The sequence below is a fragment of the Aspergillus brasiliensis genome (genome assembly GCF_001889945.1).
Source record: "Aspergillus brasiliensis CBS 101740 unplaced genomic scaffold ASPBRscaffold_5, whole genome shotgun sequence".
Classification (NCBI taxonomy): domain Eukaryota; kingdom Fungi; phylum Ascomycota; class Eurotiomycetes; order Eurotiales; family Aspergillaceae; genus Aspergillus; species Aspergillus brasiliensis.
The window spans coordinates 978,117-993,321 of record NW_027137446.1 but is presented as its reverse complement, the minus strand read 5'-3'; the positions used below and the strand labels follow the sequence as shown (position 1 = coordinate 993,321).

The following is a 15,205-nucleotide window of genomic DNA, read 5'->3' as shown; positions in this document are numbered from 1 at the left end:
AGACGATACACTCCTATTACTTCCCATCGACGATGTAGATGAAGATGTAGTCTTTCTGATGAGTGGCGGGCGGGCGAATCCAGAGGAGAGGTCGGAGCCTGCGCCGCCGCCGCCGCCGCCGCCGCCGCCGGAGTGGAACGCCATTCTGTTTCCGCCGGGGGCTGTTGCGCCGCCGTTTGTGGAGTTGGTGTTGGCGGAATTGGAGGATGCTTGGCGGAGGAGAGCGAGGCGGTCGACTACGGGGCCTCGCGGGCGGGATGTGCGCCGGGGGTGTTGGCGTTGGGAGGCTGGGAGGGGTTGTTCTGCATCTGCTCCGTCTTGAGTACCGTCTTGTGGTTGTTGGTGTTGTTCTTGGCGGTGGGTGGTGGTGGTGATGGTGGTGGAGAGGGGATCTTCGCTGTCTTCGTCGGTGTCGTTGTCCATGTCTATGTCCATGTCGTCCATGTCCATGGATGCGTCCTCGTGGAAGGAGTCGTATTCGTGCGTTTCGGTGAGGAAGGATAGTGTTTCGCGGATTTCTGCTAATGTTGCGGGTTTCTTGGACATTGCGGAGACGGGCTTGGTTCGGCGAAGGTGGGGTGGTGGGCGTGGTGGGAGGGATTGGTTTTCGGTTGTGTCGTGGTCCAGGGGACGTTTTCGGTTGTTGTTATTGTGATTGTCATTGTTGGCGTTGCCTTCAGGTTGGGGTGTGGTGTTATCTTGTGAGGATGGGTCGTCGGTTTGGGTGGATTCCTGTGGCTCGTCGAGGAAGTCGAATCCAACGTCGTCATCATCGTCGTCACGGTCTTCGACCGCTCGGAAGAATGCTGCTTTCTTGGGATTCTCCGCGATTTCACCGATCTTCTCGTCTGCGAGGAGGGCTTTGCGCATGCGTGCGAACTCGCGCTGCTTCTCGCGCCGGCGGGCGAGCAGTTCGTCGTCTGAGTCGTCGAGGTCGAATTCGTCGTCGGCGTTGCGCCGGCGGCGGAGGGCTCCGGTGGTGATGTCTTTGAGCAGTTTGGCGACTTGTTTTTCGTCGTTGGTGCGTTGGTGTAGACTGGGGAGTTATTGTTAGTGTATGAGGGGATATACGATTGGGATAGTGGAAAGCTTACGCATTCAGGGCTGCCAGCTGTTTCTCATCCACAGTTTCGCCGCTGTTATCGTTGATCATTTGCCTGTCGTAGGCGTTCTCGGCTTCGTCGTCATCCTCGTCGCTGGCGCCTCCTAGACCGGCGTACTCGTCGTCTGACTCTTCGGCTGCTTCCTCGACGACTTCCTTTGCTTTGCTCTTCTTGCGGTCGAAGGGCACGGCGGGCTTCCTGGATGCCTTCTTCATCACGTCGAAGGCACTGGCGTCGATTTCAAAGTCGCCCTCGGCCTCATTTTCTTCTTGTTCTTCGATCATGGAGAGGTCGGCTGTCCGTCCGCGCTTGAGTTGCTTCATTCTGCGGGCTGGGGCGGGAGACCCATCCTGGTTGTCGCGATTAATGACAACGGTCTCGATGGTTGACTGAGGAGTTCCGAGGAATCGTTTGTTAGGGTCGAAGGGTGAAAAGACGAATCCCTCATCCTGGGTGGGATCTGGCACCTGGGAGAGCTGGGTTGACCGCGGAGCAGGAGACTCGGAGATTCTTGAATCAGACTGTGCGTAGCCTGCTAGCAGATCGACAGACTCCTTTCTTGGCTCTTGGCTGTCTCTGATGATCGTCTGCGAGTCGGACGCTTGACGGTCTTCAACCATAGGATCTGGGTCAGGAACAGAGTAAGGAATTGTAGAACCGCTTTGTTCATTGTCCTGGTGGCTGCCAGAGATTGTGCCAGCGAAGGCCTGCGTTAGACTCATCAGGTTGCTAGAGCTCTGCGTCGGCAGTTGGGGCCGTTCAACAGAACGTGTAGTAGGCGTAACGATGGATTTCGCAGGTGTCTTTGGATCTGTCTCCTCGTCGTCATCGTCATCAAGGACGACTCTCGTAGGCCGCTTTCGTCTCTGCGTTGGCGCATCGTTCTCATCAACCGACATGGTTTCCGTCTGATCATCTTCCGATTCTTCGCCTTCGCCGGCCTCAGAATCGACAAGTCCGTCTTCACCGGCAGGCTTGTCTTCTTCGTCCTCTTCCTCATCTTCCTCCTCACCTTCTTCCTCAGAACCAGAGTAGTCCCAGTCCTCATCGTCTTCCTCTGCGCCCTTGGCCGCTTTCCGTTCAATCTTGGCGATATCTTCAGCCTCTTTCCGGGCCTTCTCAACAAGATTCTCGAGCTCATCCTCCATGGCGGCGCGTTCTTCAGCCGTCTCAATATGAACACCCTTAGCTCTCAATTGCTCAATTCTCTCCTGTCTTTCCCTTGCAGCTTGTTGTTTCGCCTTCAACAGCACCGTGGCGGACAACTGGGCGGGGTGCATGGTGGATTTCCGTGTGGGGGATGTAAGATGCGCCAGGGCTTTCAACTTCATCATGGACGCTGGTTCCTGAACCTTTCTGGCGGGGACATTCTCGAACGCTGCAATACGTCGACACTTGGCGGGGGAGGTGACAATCTCGAGCTCACTGTCCGAGTCGTCCTTCTGTTGCCGGGCGACCTCCTCGCGCGTGAGACGCACGCGAACAGGTGGACCCGACAATTGCTTTCTCTCCTTCTTGGAAGCTGTCTTTCCAGGCTGCGTGGTATGCGATCCATCAACTTCCATCCTTGCTACAACAGGCTGTTCAAGCTGCGGGCGCGGGTTCGCAAGAATGTCTTCCAACGAACGAAACTCGGTCTCCGCCTCCTTGCCCATATCCTCACCAGATTCCTTTTCAACCGGTCCAAGAACAGGCGAAGTACGCGGAGTCTCTTTATCCTTCTGTGCCTCAGCATCGGATGAGTTCAACGAATCAGTAGTCGTCGACGAGTTCTCTTGCGACGCCCCAGGCACAGTCCGCTCATTGGACTTCACCGCATTGAACCGAGCAAAAAAGCTCTCTTTCGTAATCTTCTTCTTCGTCTGAGCCTGATGCGCCAGCTGCATATTACGACTCATCCGCTGCGTCTCACGGTTCATCTCCTCCAGGGCCTTCTTGCTCGCTTTTCTCGCAGGACGCGACGCCTGCTGCGTCAACTTCCGTCCAGATCCATTCTCGCCCTCGCTCTCACTGCCAGACAAGATCTCCGAGCTGAATTGTTCCTGTTGCTTCGCTCTCGCCGCTCTCTTCTCAGCCTCAGCCTTTTCCTTCTCCTCCCTCTCCTTGCGCTTCTGAGCAACTAGCGCCAGGAACCGAGAATTAGCTTTCGGCTGTGTCTCGTCCTCATTACCCGATCCTGCTTCATCATCGTCCTGATCTCTCCCAGGAGATGAGACAAACAGAGGCGACTCCGACCGCGCCGGAGACGGCGACCTATTCTGTTCATCCAGCTCAAGCTCCGGGACCAGATCAGTAATATTCCTCCCTCTCCTCCTCGGTCCAGCCGCAGGAAGATCATCCTCATCCTCATCCACATCATCCATCACCGCATCATCTTTCTTCTCCGTCCGCAACGTCTTTGAAACCCGTTCAAAGGCCGTCTGCCCCTCAGACTGATTCTGATTGAGGCCCTGTAACCGTGCAGCCATGCGCCCTTTCGGCATGATAATATCCTCATCATCGTCGTCGTCATCATCATCATCATCCGAATCAGCTGTATTCGTAGGCTGTGTGGAGATAGTGCTGTGTTTCAACGCATTGCTGAGCGTCGTGGTAGATCGATCGGGTTTCTGTTGTACTTGTACATTTTCTGTTTCGGAGTCGCTGTCGAAGGCTGCCATCATGGCTTTGATTTTGCGTCCGGGCGTGAGCATCATGTTGTCGTCGGCGTTGGGGGAGTTTGCGCGAGACGCGGTGCGCGTCGTGCGCGGTGTAGAAGGTGTGGATGACATGTTGTGATTGAAATAGAAATTGGGGATAGGGGTATCGGGTTGGTGTAGGTTACTATTAGTTAAGTGTTTGGATAGAGGACATGTCTATGGGTATTTTGGAATATGAATTCGAGGTCAATTGGAGATGTGCACGGTGGTGTCCACATCAAAAGGAATGCAAGGGCGGAGAATCTACGGGGTGGTAATTACTAGTCGGGATAGTTCGAGTATAGTAAGTAATGGACGCGCCGCGCACGCGTTGCTATCACACGTGATCGGGCGATAAGCCGCGTTATCGGCCATAATCTACTTCCATCGTATTTCGGACGTATAAAGCTGCAAAGCGAAAAGCGTAGATTTGTACAGTTGGTGAAGCCAATTCATCAAGGTGCTTTATTCTGTATCGTACAGCGCCCATTATATGTCTCGTTACGCCAATAAACACCGCCCCCTTATAAATCCGACGCTGTCTCAAATGCTTCCCGAGTAACAAAATCGTGCCATTTCCATCAGAAGCCGTCGGCAATAAAGCGTATGCTGTAAGTAGGATGCTAGTGGTGCTAGATGTTCCCAATTTTTCTCCTTACCCAAGATCAAATCTCAATGTCGAGCTCCAAATCCAAGGCCGCGATATTCTCATCATCCATGTTCCGGTGCCGGATAGAGGCAACGCCACCTTTGCTAGTTTTCTTCTGAGATCCCGCAGGCGTGCCGCTGCGGGCTGGGGTGCTTGCTTTAGACTGTGTCTCGGAGGCATTATTCTCTTGGCTCCCGTTATTCTCGGCCGTCGGGGTCCCGTTTCCATTGACGTCGTAATGGGTCCGCGCTTGAGTTCTAACGCGCATGAACGGATTGTTGGGGGCTTCTCCACGAGCAACAGCTGCAGCCGCTTTACGGCTGGCCTTACGCTCTTCCAGCTGTGCCCGGCGCACGTTCTCGTAGTTGAGTTTCTGGTTGCGTATGTTCAGCTCAGCAAGGCGTTCATGTTCTGAGGGCTTGTCCGCGCGCGGCTTGGAATGGCTGCTAATTGCGACCTTCGGTGTTGCCAAGCTGGCCAGCTCAGCCTCCAGTCGCTCGCTTTCCGCGTCATCGCCAGCGGCTCGAGCAAGCTTCAGCTGCTTCTCAATCTCCACGCGCTTGAAAAACTGGGACTTCGAATCCAACGAGCCTTGCTTGCGTAGCTTCTCGTTCAATTCCTCGTTGGTGAACTTGTGGTTGAGCAACCGGTTGATATCTGCCACCTTGTTGGCAACCATTGACTTCGTAGCCATCTTGCAATCTTCGACGGCCATGGTTTGACGATAACGGTTGAATTCCGCCTACAGCGAATCAGCATACGTCAAGCAATAAACGTGCCAAGTATCTTACCTCTGTGAATGGAGAGTCGGAGCATGCAACAAAAGGAAACTCGCGCTCGGCCTTTCCATGTGCTAATACGGCATACTGATTCGTCGCGAATGACCTGCCATTCTGGCCCTCCATAGCATAAGGCTTTCCCTCGGAAAATCCTGAAAAGTCAGCAAATATTGCTCTGTCGCGATCATAGGAGCGGTGCCTTACTTTTAATCAAGCAAAGACGATACTCATTCTGACCGGTCTCACGGTTCGGCCCAATATTCACACGAGCATAGCAACCGGAGATCGCGTCATCAAACCCAGGATAGAAGCAGACTTGGGCAAAGTTACTTCGACCCACCCGCGTACGTTGAATATCCCGAAGTTCAGCAGGTGGGTCGTCTTTTGGAGGCGACGGTGAGCGCTCCCGATCATCCCATTCAACTTCACTCTCGCCTTCTGCGTCTTCGTCGGAGATCCGGTCATCGCGAGAACGAGCCTTTTGATCCTTAACCGGTTCACGACGGCGGAGCTCGTCACGTTTCCCCTTCTGCTCTCGTTGCCGCTTGTAGGCTTCAATAGCATCCGATGTCTCTCCCACTTTACGACCACCAAGTGTCATCTTCTGACGCGAACTCTTGCGGTTGCCCTCATCAAGATTTGCCACACTGGCCTTGCGTTTGTTCTTTTTCGCTTTGCGGGCTTCCTCGCGCTCACGGGAGGCCAGAAGACGACGGAGAGCAAGATCTTGATTATGGCGATCGACCTGCTGTGCGCGCTCGGAGAGGAGCTGCTCTCGTTGGATCTCCGGCATTGCCATGATTTCCTCCTTGTCCTTAGCAGAGTAGTATAATTTCTCGTAAGGGAAGATAGGGCCTTCATCTTCGGCCTCAGGGGCTGAGCCTTCGGAATCCGATCCTGAATCCGATTCGGACATGCTAGCAGAGTCGAGCGACTCTGCAGCGGACCTATAGAGAGTCTCATGTCAGCCGAGTCCTCGAGTCGCAATAATGGCCACAGAAAGAGGCAGCGCAACCATGCGTGGCAAAACAAACATACAGTTCGCCATCCTCTTCATCATCGTTCCTTCGTGACTTCCGGCCCCGTTTGACGGTTCTAGCAGTGCCTTTGCGACCCATAGCTGATGCGTCCGGAGACTGGGGTGATGATGATCGACTGCGGGATTGGATTCTCTCCTTGGCGGGGGGAGATGCTTCCTCGTCAGAGGAGTCACCCGCAAGAGCGAGGAGCTCGGCGTCGAGGTCGTCAGCCATAGTGAATGATGGTAGAAGCTGCCTGGAAATTCAGGTCCTGGTAACCCCAGTAACAATAAAAGCGGCGCTAGACTGCTGAAGGAAGGAAGCCGCCAGCAATAGAATGGATGGCTTCCAGGGGGACAGATGCCACCTGAACCGCAGTCGCGCCGAGTGAAAAGGGAGTTAGGTGGCCAGAGAGTGCAGACACGGACAAGGTCGCTCTATACCAATAGTGAAGAACACCCTCACAGATTAGTATAAATAGAGTCGCGTTTCGAAATAGGAACTGGAGGAGGCAGGAAACCAGTGAGTCCTGTCGGGGGCGGTGTGTGAAGGCGAAGGTGGTGAGTGAAGTGAAAGAGCAGAGCCGGGAAGTGAAAAGAAGCGATTGGAGCGATTCTCGACGCTCGTTCATGACGTTCCGGTCCAGGGATGGCGTGCCAAGGCGTGTAAGCGCGCGGCTGCGGCTTATCGATCGGGTTGGACCACCTCGGAACTTATGGCTGCTTGTGGCATTCCTCCGCGGCCTTAAACCTCGCTCTGAATCCTTGAACGGCCTTCCAATTGACCATTGGATATTTTATCTTTATCATGAAGGCCCTCAGTTTGCTCCGAAGGGCTCCGCTGGCCCCTTCCCTTCGGCCAACACCTCCCGCCGTTCTCGATTTCCTCGCACCTTCCACTTTACAAACCCGTCGCCAGTACAGTTCTACAGCTACACAGCAGTCCGCAGCGGATTCCACCGTGTCACAGCAGAAATTTGGATCATCAAAACCGAAGTATGTCCTTAATCAGCAACAACGCGAGTTTCTCGACCGAGCGCTCCGCGTCAACCAGGCCGGCGAGCTAGCGGCCACCTTAATCTACACTGCGCAAACACCGCAAGTCGTGCGCTCTCATCCTCACCTACGGCCGTTGATGAAACACATGTACGATCAGGAAGCCGGGCATTTTGACACGTTTAACCACCTCCTTGCGAAACACCGAGTACGACCGACAGCGATGTATCCGGTATGGGAGGTCGCAGCAACGTTTCTGGGCTGGTCTACCGGCATGATGGGACGCGAAGCAGCAATGGCCTGTACGGAAGCTGTGGAGACCGAGATTGGATCCCACTATAATGATCAAGTGCGCGAGATCCTATCCTGGAAGGCAGAGGCCGAAAGCCGGGGTGAAGAGCTGGATGAGGAACTGGAGGAGATGCTGTCAACTTTCCGACGGATTCGCGATGAGGAGCTGGAGCATCTGGACCATGCTGTTGAGAACGACGCGAAGGAAGCCCGTCCGTATGATCCGCTGGTAAATGTCATCCGCTACGGGTGCAAGGCAGCCATCAAGATCACCGAACGGGTATGAGCACACTATGGACCCTATAAGCGAGGGAATCAGATTGTATAAATGTACGATAAATGCTGTATTATTATCCTCTTGGTTTTGACACTTCTAGCATCAGGTTAAGGCCTGACTATTTCGCTCAGCGAGTCTATAATTGGGTATCTACAACCAAAAGCGCCCGGATGCTTCTACCACACGGCGCACTCAATGAAAGTCAAGCTTTCTATAGCCCGTCCGACTTTAGTTCTCCGACTCCGAGCCCTGATTCTTTTCCAAGTAGTCCAGGAAGCTCTTCGAAAAGCGCGTCACCTGCTGGTAGACCTCCTCGAAACCGTTGACTCCACCATAGTAGGGATCTTGTACAACCTCGCCTCCCCCGACGCGCTCGTGCAAGACACCACCAGTGCCGAAGTCACCAAACAGACGCACCTCTGCAACCTTGGCGCCTGCTTCCCCGCTTGCGGCAAGGGATGCCGCAGTTGCTGCCCGGGTACCCTTTGCGCCACGCGACGCGGGGCCAGACTTGTTCATAGATGCCAGAACTGACTCGCGAACATCCAACAGATCGCGCAGATTATATTTGTCCATCGCAAGAAGGTAGTGAAAGTCGAGAAAGTCCTGCTTGGTGACTTTGCGGGCGGCATGATCGTAATTGGAGATCTTGTGACGACGGAGCGTGGACATGGTACGAGAATCGGGAGATTCGCCGGCATGGTAAGCACCCGTGCCGGCGGAATCAATCTCATTGATCAGAGGATGGGAGGCTGCAACGTTGCGGAAAACCCCTTCTGCCATGGGAGAACGGCCTGGATGGTTGGGTTAGCTTGCGGTGCAATTCACGATAATGCGGGGAGACCAGGGACGTACAGATGTTGCCGAGACAAACGAAGAGGACATTGACTTGCCGGCCAGCGGAGTTAGTCTTTGTGACAGTCATCGTGGTGATATGCTTGTGAACGTCTTTTGGAGAATCTATGACTTGAATGCAAAAGTTGCTCAGTGAATTCAAGAGGGATTAATCGGTAGTGGTGATTGATTATTGATGGTGGCGGGGATTCGGCGCAGAATCTTTATCGATAGCGGAGGACGGTTGTCCGTGCCTGATTCCTGAGGCGACGACGCCTTGTGATCATGTTGAGACAGATTCCTCCCACATCAACTTTGGCTCTGGCTTTCTTTTAACTTGGTGCATAGTTGTCTGCATATGCAGTCTAATGCGCGCTAAAATATAGACAGACATATGGTGAAAGTACTGCGAAATGTTATTTCGTAGAGTCGGTGTTAGCATAACAGCTACAACTACTAATAAGAAAGACGCCGCACTTGAAGATGCAACCAATACACATGCAATGGGACTTCAGTAGTATACTAGTAAGACCCATTTTTTGTACTGTGAGCGCTCGTAAGTTCGTTTGCAAGCACTCAGAACTCTGTACTTCGTCCTTCGTTCGGTGCAGCCCTGCCTGCCTAATATTTATAGCGCACCGCGTATCTACCATCTACTTCACACTATGAAGCACAGGAACATCTAGACAGCGTCTACAATGTGATCAAGCATTGTGATATGCCGCGTATCTCTGCCGACAATGGCAAATAACATGCCTTGTCAGTCCACCACATTCACAGTACTCATAATATCCACACTATAGTCTAACCAGACTATTCTTAGTCTGATGAATTTAAGGTGAGACCCTCCGCCAACTATGACGTCGCACTGGGCTGAATGATCCGAGATACAAACAGGCAGCTGCTTTTTCCACCCCATCAGAGACAGCCAAGCTGACTGCAGGTTATAAAAAGAACATGTACCATAAGCGCAACCATTGAACCCTGCTGTCTAACGTGTTCAACACACAAAATGTCAGACACCGCCACGCAGTCCGTGGCTGTGACACCAGAGGGCCGATCAGCTGTTGGCCCAGTGATGGAGTGGAGTTCCGATGAGCCATGGAGCCGGCAAGCTCTATCCATGGGTGTTTGGGCGGAATGTTTCAGGGGAAAGAGAATCGGACAATTATCTTGTGTGGGTTCTAATGGCACTCAGGTCCTTGAAGATTGATTGCATGTAATCAATCAATCCATAGCACACTGTAGAGAAATATCATGCGATATCAAAGCCGCACTGTGCCTCGTGGGTGCCTGTAGAGACGCGAGTGGAGACACACATTCTTTGTTATGGCCCCCCAACTTCGGTCGCGATGGTCCAATAAAGGCAAGTAAGAGGGCGAATCCACTTCACTAGAGAGGCTGATCCTTGCGCTGATTCGTACTTTGTGCTCTTCGGGAGTCTTCAATCTATCCCAATCTGCTCGTCGTCATTGATCGTCCCCGCGGTTCCTTGGTCAACGGGCTTCATCTTTTCCCACCCTCATCCTGCTGTGTTAGTTGTTAGTGTTCCTGTCCGTGGCGCTGCGGCGACAAGACCGAACCGCCGTCACGAGCAAAGCCCACGGCCCAAAAAAGCTGTCGTCTGCCAAAGATCGGTTCAACCATTCTTTCTTTCTGACATCCTCCGTTGATTACTTTTGATTATTCTTCATTTGAACTTCCCCTCTTCTTCTCTTGTCCCGTCCGTCCTTACTTTCCCCATAAATCAGACTCGCCTATCAAGAACCTGAAACTCCCGCCAGCGACGGAGTCACCGCGCTATCGCAGCGACCTGAACGCTCGCCGATTCCCACATTCCACCCAGTCCCTCCTGGCGCAATCTCCAATCTTGATCCCCCTTAGCCAGGAATTCACCAAGGGGGCTGGTTTATTGGAACGCTTAATTGTCCGAGGCACTATCGGCCATAATGTCCTATAATCGCTTGGGTAGGTTCTTAATAATTTCTCCGCTGGTCTACCTGGGACCGATTGCGCGGCCGTGAGTTGTCGCGCATTCTCTCCCTTCTCCGCATCAATTTCCCTCCTGAAACCCTAGTGTCGGGAGCGAGCCTTACCATACGAGGGAATTTGCTCGTATCTGCATGCGAAGAGCTACAGACATTTGTGTCTGTTGCGCTGTCACCCTCGCACCGCCATTTCACTTTCCAATTGCGCACCGCATACGGCGTTTATACTGACCGTCGAGTTGCAGGAGACCCCTACGGGGAGGAAGACAGTCATACACCCATGATGAATCCTCATCATCTCGATGCTCGATCCCCGTCACCGGGCCGGCCATTAAACGCCTACCAACTTTCAGACAATCCCTATGCGCCTCGAGAACACCTGGAGATGCCCTCCAGCGATCGGCTGGCGGAACAACCAACGGTGAGAATGCCCCTGGAGCTGCGAAGGATGATAATGCTGACTGGCGACGCTCGTGGACTAGTACTCGGTCGAGAGACTCCCCAACTCTTATGGTCATAACGAACTCTACGAAGATCACCACCCTCAAGCTTACCCTGGATACGAATACTCCCTTGACCCAGAAGCGCATCACGACGCTTACTATACCCAACCTTACCAGCCGGCGGTAACGCCGCATGACGACTATGACTTGGGGCAATACCCCGAGCATCAGCAATCATATACTGATGATCGGGTCCCCATCCTGCAACCCGATAACCCATTTGGGCCCGATCCTTATGCCGATGAGTATGAAGAAGAGCCTACGATCGCGCCCACGCCCAGCCCGGCGCCGGTCCGTCGATGGAAGACCGTCAAGGAGGTGCAGCTCTTCAACGGTAACCTCGTGCTGGATTGCCCGATTGCGCCCGCTCTGCTCAGTCAGGTCCCTCACGCCGAACCCCCGGGTCGAGATGAGTTCACGCACATGCGTTATTCTGCCGCCACGTGCGATCCAGCCGACTTCTTCGAGGAGCGCTTTACTCTGCGTCAGAAGCTTTTTGCCAAACCTCGGCACACGGAGCTTTTCATCGCGGTCACCATGTACAACGAGGATGATTTCCTCTTTGCTCGGACGATGATTGGTGTGTTCAAAAACATCGAGTACATGTGCTCGAGGACATCAAGCAAGACGTGGGGCAAAGATGCATGGAAGAAGATCGTGGTGTGTGTCATCAGTGATGGTCGTGCGAAGATCAATCCACGAACGCGCGCTGTCCTGGCTGGTTTGGGATGCTACCAGGATGGGATTGCCAAGCAACAAGTTAACGGCAAGGATGTCACCGCGCACATCTACGAATACACCACACAGGTGGGCCTAGAATTGAAAGGAAACCAAGTCAGTATCAAGCCTCGGACTGGATGCCCCGTTCAGATGATTTTCTGTCTGAAGGAAAAGAACCAAAAGAAGATCAACTCGCACCGCTGGTTCTTCCAGGCATTCGGTCGCGTGCTGGATCCGAACATCTGCGTTCTTCTGGATGCGGGTACGCGGCCCGGAAAGGACTCGATCTACCATCTTTGGAAGGCCTTCGATGTTGATCCGATGTGTGGAGGTGCTTGTGGTGAGATCAAGGTCATGTTGTCGCATGGCAAGAAGCTGCTCAACCCGCTGGTTGCTGGGCAGAACTTCGAGTACAAGCTCAGTAACATCCTCGATAAGCCGCTGGAGTCTGCCTTCGGATTCATTTCCGTGCTTCCGGGTGCCTTCTCTGCCTACCGATACGTCGCGCTGCAGAACGACAAGAACGGACAAGGTCCGCTCGAGCGGTATTTCCTGGGAGAGAAGATGCATGGTGCCAATGCCGGTATTTTCACGGCAAACATGTACCTGGCCGAAGATCGTATTCTTTGCTTCGAGATTGTATCGAAGCGCAACTGCCGCTGGCTGCTGCGATACGTTAAATCGTCCAACGGCGAGACCGATGTCCCCGATCGGATGGCCGAATTTATCCTTCAACGTCGTCGTTGGCTCAACGGTAGTTTCTTCGCTGCTGTTTATGCGATTGCGCATTTCTACCAGATCTGGCGAAGCGACCATAGTTTCATGCGGAAGTTCATGTTGTTCATCGAGTTCATCTATCAGACCATCAACATGCTGTTCGCGTGGTTTGGCATTGTAAGTAGTCATTCACTCTCCGATGGATCATCACTAACAGACATAGGGCAATTTCTTTCTGGTTTTCCATATCCTTACGGCGTACCTGGGCGATGATTCGCTGCTGGGCACGGTTGGTAAAGTGCTTGGCGTGGTATTCGAATGGCTCTACCTCGCGACCTTGGTAACTTGCTTTGTTCTGGCGCTCGGTAACCGACCCGGCGGATCAAACAAATTCTATATGACGATGGTTTATTTCTGGATTGGCATCATGATCTACCTGGCATTCGCAGCGGTGTTCGTGACCGTAAAGTCGATCCAGTCAGAAGTGCAGGAAAATGGGTTCACCTTTTCGGATCTGTTCACGAACTACCAGTTCTTCTCGATTATCGTGTCTCTCGGCTCCACCTATGTGATGTGGTTCCTCGCCTCATTCATTTTCATGGACCCTTGGCACATGTTTACCTCGGTAAGTATTCCCTAGCAGTCAGGAAAAATCTTTGCTAACGCAAGCAGTTCATTCAATACATTCTGCTCACTCCGACCTACATCAACGTGCTCAACATCTACGCCTTCTGTAACACCCACGATATCACATGGGGTACGAAGGGAGACGACAAGGCAGAGAAACTGCCGTCTGCGAACCTGAAGCCTGGTGGCAAGGTGGACGTCAACATCCCGCAGGATGATGGCGACTTGAATGCGCAATACGAAGCCGAGCTAGCCAAATTCGCCACGAAGCCCCCCAAGGAGGAGAATATTGTCTCCGAGGAAGACCGCCAGGCCGACTATTACAAGGGATTCCGTAGTGCGGTCGTGCTGGCGTGGGTGTTTTGCAACTTTGCCCTGGCCGCGGTGGTGCTCAGCGCGGCTGGTCTGGAGGAGTTTAGCAGCGACAATGACTCGACAGAGAACACGCGCGCCACGATCTACATGGCGGTGGTGTTGTGGAGTGTGGCGGGGTTGTCGCTTTTCAAGTTCCTGGGAGCGATGTGGTTCTTGACAGTGCGGATGGTAAGTTAGCCACACCCTCCAAGACGTGAATTTACTAACTAATGGTGTTTTAGTTCCGCGGTGTTTAATCTGGCGTTCAATCGGCATAGATGGACAGACAAGACAAGATATAAAGCATACCGCTGCAGGCTCGGTATGGTATGATGATGACAAGCAATGATGGTTTCATGATCGACGGGGCAATGGATACCCGATTGTTGATATGATAGATAGTTCTTTAGGTTTATGTAACATATGACATGATATTCGCAAGCAGTCGGCAGTACACATGCAAGTAGATAGATAGTCCGTAGGAAGGAAGCAGTGAATTTTGTGCTTTCACTATAACTGTATGATATATCAATAAATCTGCAGCAATAATATAACAACAGCATCATTGGTCTAGTGGTAGAATTCATCGTTGCCATCGATGAGGCCCGTGTTCGATTCACGGATGATGCACATCTTTTTTTTTTCCCCTTCTTTGTCATCCCCCCAACTTCAACCCTCCAACACCATACAACCACATGAACATATCTATCATGAAATACTCTTGTTCCTTTACAGCAACATGAAACTAGATGCAGTCTAATAAATAGAGACTTAAGCCATAACACAAACCGCAATCCCACCCAACACCAACGCCATCCCCAACCACGTCTCCCGCTCAATCACCTTCCTCTCCACATACCATTCCCCCAGCACCGTGAACAAAAAGGCACTGGAGTTGGCGAGAGGGACAGTCAATGATAATTCTATCATCACACATCACATATGACTATTAGTATATACCCACCTCTAAAAAGGTAAAAAAAAAAAAAATGGTTATAGATAAACATACCATGCTTCCCCACCAACAAGAAAAACCACACACTCCCCGTCAAATTCACCACCAACGGGATAGAGTACGCGGGCGTGCGAAGCAGATTTACAACGGTCCAGAATAAAGTGGTGATTTTCTTGCGGAGCCAGGATGGAGGTTTTTGCTGCTTTTGCTGCATCCATGCTGGCTGTTGTTGTTGTTCTTGGTGGGTGGTTGAGGCTGGGGGAGGATTATCTTCCTCGCTTTCTTCGCCGCCTTCTTCGGGGCGTATGTCATCGGTGTAGTCGGTGGTAGTGACAGGTGTTAGAGGGACGTTGGTGTCATTGCTGTCATTGTTGATGCTGCTATCCTGTTGCTGTTCTTTCTGGCGAGCTGCAAAGTCCGCGGCTGCGCGCCGGATGAAAGGGGTGGTGAACCCCCAGGCGACCCCGACTAGGAGGAAAGAGAGAATGTAGTTGATTACGGGGGGGTTGGAGGGGTCTGTTTCTGGGTCCATTTTGGGGTTCCTTTCTGTGTCCATTTTGGGGTTCCTTTCTGTGTCCTCTGTGGATGAGATGGAAGTTGGATTGGAGAATGGAGATAGAGAGGGATGGGGGGGGCGGCGGTTGGTTTTAAGGAGGTGTGGAGATGATGGTTGATGCATGCATTACATGCAGTTTAGTTTGAATGGGGCTCGGCGG

General features: G+C 52.6%; 7 protein-coding genes and 1 non-coding gene across 8 annotated transcripts; 3 read left to right on the top strand and 5 right to left on the bottom strand.

Annotated features, from left to right (window-relative positions):
- Nucleotides 1-14: 14 nt before the first annotated feature.
- On the bottom strand, nucleotides 15-4,042 carry ASPBRDRAFT_547794 (uncharacterized protein). Its single transcript, XM_067627292.1, has 3 exons — nucleotides 1,095-4,042; nucleotides 418-1,036; nucleotides 15-350 (listed from the first exon to the last, which is right to left on the bottom strand). Exons 1-3 carry the CDS (start codon nucleotides 3,872-3,874, stop codon nucleotides 237-239), a joined length of 3,513 nt encoding a protein of 1,170 aa, XP_067479875.1. The 5' UTR covers nucleotides 3,875-4,042; the 3' UTR covers nucleotides 15-236.
- Nucleotides 4,043-4,125: 83 nt separating this feature from the next.
- ASPBRDRAFT_42352 (RNA polymerase-associated protein) lies at nucleotides 4,126-6,806 on the bottom strand. The gene is made up of 4 exons (XM_067624782.1): nucleotides 6,248-6,806; nucleotides 5,414-6,156; nucleotides 5,222-5,361; nucleotides 4,126-5,172 (listed from the first exon to the last, which is right to left on the bottom strand). Exons 1-4 carry the CDS (start codon nucleotides 6,460-6,462, stop codon nucleotides 4,447-4,449), a joined length of 1,824 nt encoding a protein of 607 aa, XP_067479874.1. The 5' UTR covers nucleotides 6,463-6,806; the 3' UTR covers nucleotides 4,126-4,446.
- Nucleotides 6,807-7,035: 229 nt separating this feature from the next.
- Nucleotides 7,036-7,800, top strand: ASPBRDRAFT_124471 (demethoxyubiquinone hydroxylase family protein; the record flags this gene model as incomplete). The annotated part of the gene is made up of 1 exon (XM_067617695.1): nucleotides 7,036-7,800. The coding sequence occupies one exon, from the start codon at nucleotides 7,036-7,038 to the stop codon at nucleotides 7,798-7,800; it is 765 nt and encodes a 254-aa protein (XP_067479873.1).
- A 219-nt stretch (nucleotides 7,801-8,019) lies between these two features.
- ltpA (tyrosine protein phosphatase LTP1) lies at nucleotides 8,020-8,716 on the bottom strand (the record flags this gene model as incomplete). The annotated part of the gene is made up of 2 exons (XM_067622673.1): nucleotides 8,020-8,585; nucleotides 8,647-8,716. 2 exons carry the CDS (start codon nucleotides 8,714-8,716, stop codon nucleotides 8,020-8,022), a joined length of 636 nt encoding a protein of 211 aa, XP_067479872.1.
- A 580-nt stretch (nucleotides 8,717-9,296) lies between these two features.
- ASPBRDRAFT_150870 (uncharacterized protein) lies at nucleotides 9,297-9,750 on the bottom strand (the record flags this gene model as incomplete). Its single annotated transcript, XM_067619323.1, has 2 exons — nucleotides 9,297-9,562; nucleotides 9,649-9,750. 2 exons carry the CDS (start codon nucleotides 9,748-9,750, stop codon nucleotides 9,386-9,388), a joined length of 279 nt encoding a protein of 92 aa, XP_067479871.1. The 3' UTR covers nucleotides 9,297-9,385.
- Nucleotides 9,751-10,896: 1,146 nt separating this feature from the next.
- Nucleotides 10,897-13,732, top strand: chsA (chitin synthase I; the record flags this gene model as incomplete). Its single annotated transcript, XM_067617643.1, has 4 exons — nucleotides 10,897-11,034; nucleotides 11,096-12,730; nucleotides 12,777-13,178; nucleotides 13,226-13,732. 4 exons carry the CDS (start codon nucleotides 10,897-10,899, stop codon nucleotides 13,730-13,732), a joined length of 2,682 nt encoding a protein of 893 aa, XP_067479870.1.
- Nucleotides 13,733-14,093: 361 nt separating this feature from the next.
- On the top strand, nucleotides 14,094-14,164 carry ASPBRDRAFT_t142. The gene has a single exon. It is a non-coding gene; the product is annotated as a tRNA-Gly (tRNA).
- ASPBRDRAFT_42345 (uncharacterized protein) lies at nucleotides 14,113-15,133 on the bottom strand. Its single transcript, XM_067624781.1, has 2 exons — nucleotides 14,544-15,133; nucleotides 14,113-14,457 (listed from the first exon to the last, which is right to left on the bottom strand). Exons 1-2 carry the CDS (start codon nucleotides 15,043-15,045, stop codon nucleotides 14,306-14,308), a joined length of 654 nt encoding a protein of 217 aa, XP_067479869.1. The 5' UTR covers nucleotides 15,046-15,133; the 3' UTR covers nucleotides 14,113-14,305.
- Nucleotides 15,134-15,205: the final 72 nt, after the last annotated feature.

Excerpts from the sequence above, each read along its gene's own strand:
- ASPBRDRAFT_42345 (XM_067624781.1), bottom strand. The coding sequence starts at position 15,045 with ATGGACACAGAAAGGAACCCCAAAATGGACCCAGAAACAGACCCCTCC. Across the intron at positions 14,458-14,543 it reads CTTGTTGGTGGGGAAGCATG|AATTATCATTGACTGTCCCT; the intron begins GTATGTTTATCT and ends GTGTGATGATAG.
- ASPBRDRAFT_547794 (XM_067627292.1), bottom strand. The coding sequence starts at position 3,874 with ATGTCATCCACACCTTCTACACCGCGCACGACGCGCACCGCGTCTCGC. Across the intron at positions 1,037-1,094 it reads CAGCTGGCAGCCCTGAATGC|TCTACACCAACGCACCAACG; the intron begins GTAAGCTTTCCA and ends ATAACTCCCCAG. Across the intron at positions 351-417 it reads ACATGGACATAGACATGGAC|AACAACACCAACAACCACAA; the intron begins AACGACACCGAC and ends CCCACCGCCAAG.
- ASPBRDRAFT_42352 (XM_067624782.1), bottom strand. The coding sequence starts at position 6,462 with ATGGCTGACGACCTCGACGCCGAGCTCCTCGCTCTTGCGGGTGACTCC. Across the intron at positions 5,362-5,413 it reads TCGTCTTTGCTTGATTAAAA|GATTTTCCGAGGGAAAGCCT; the intron begins GTAAGGCACCGC and ends CTGACTTTTCAG. Across the intron at positions 5,173-5,221 it reads CCGACTCTCCATTCACAGAG|GCGGAATTCAACCGTTATCG; the intron begins GTAAGATACTTG and ends GATTCGCTGTAG.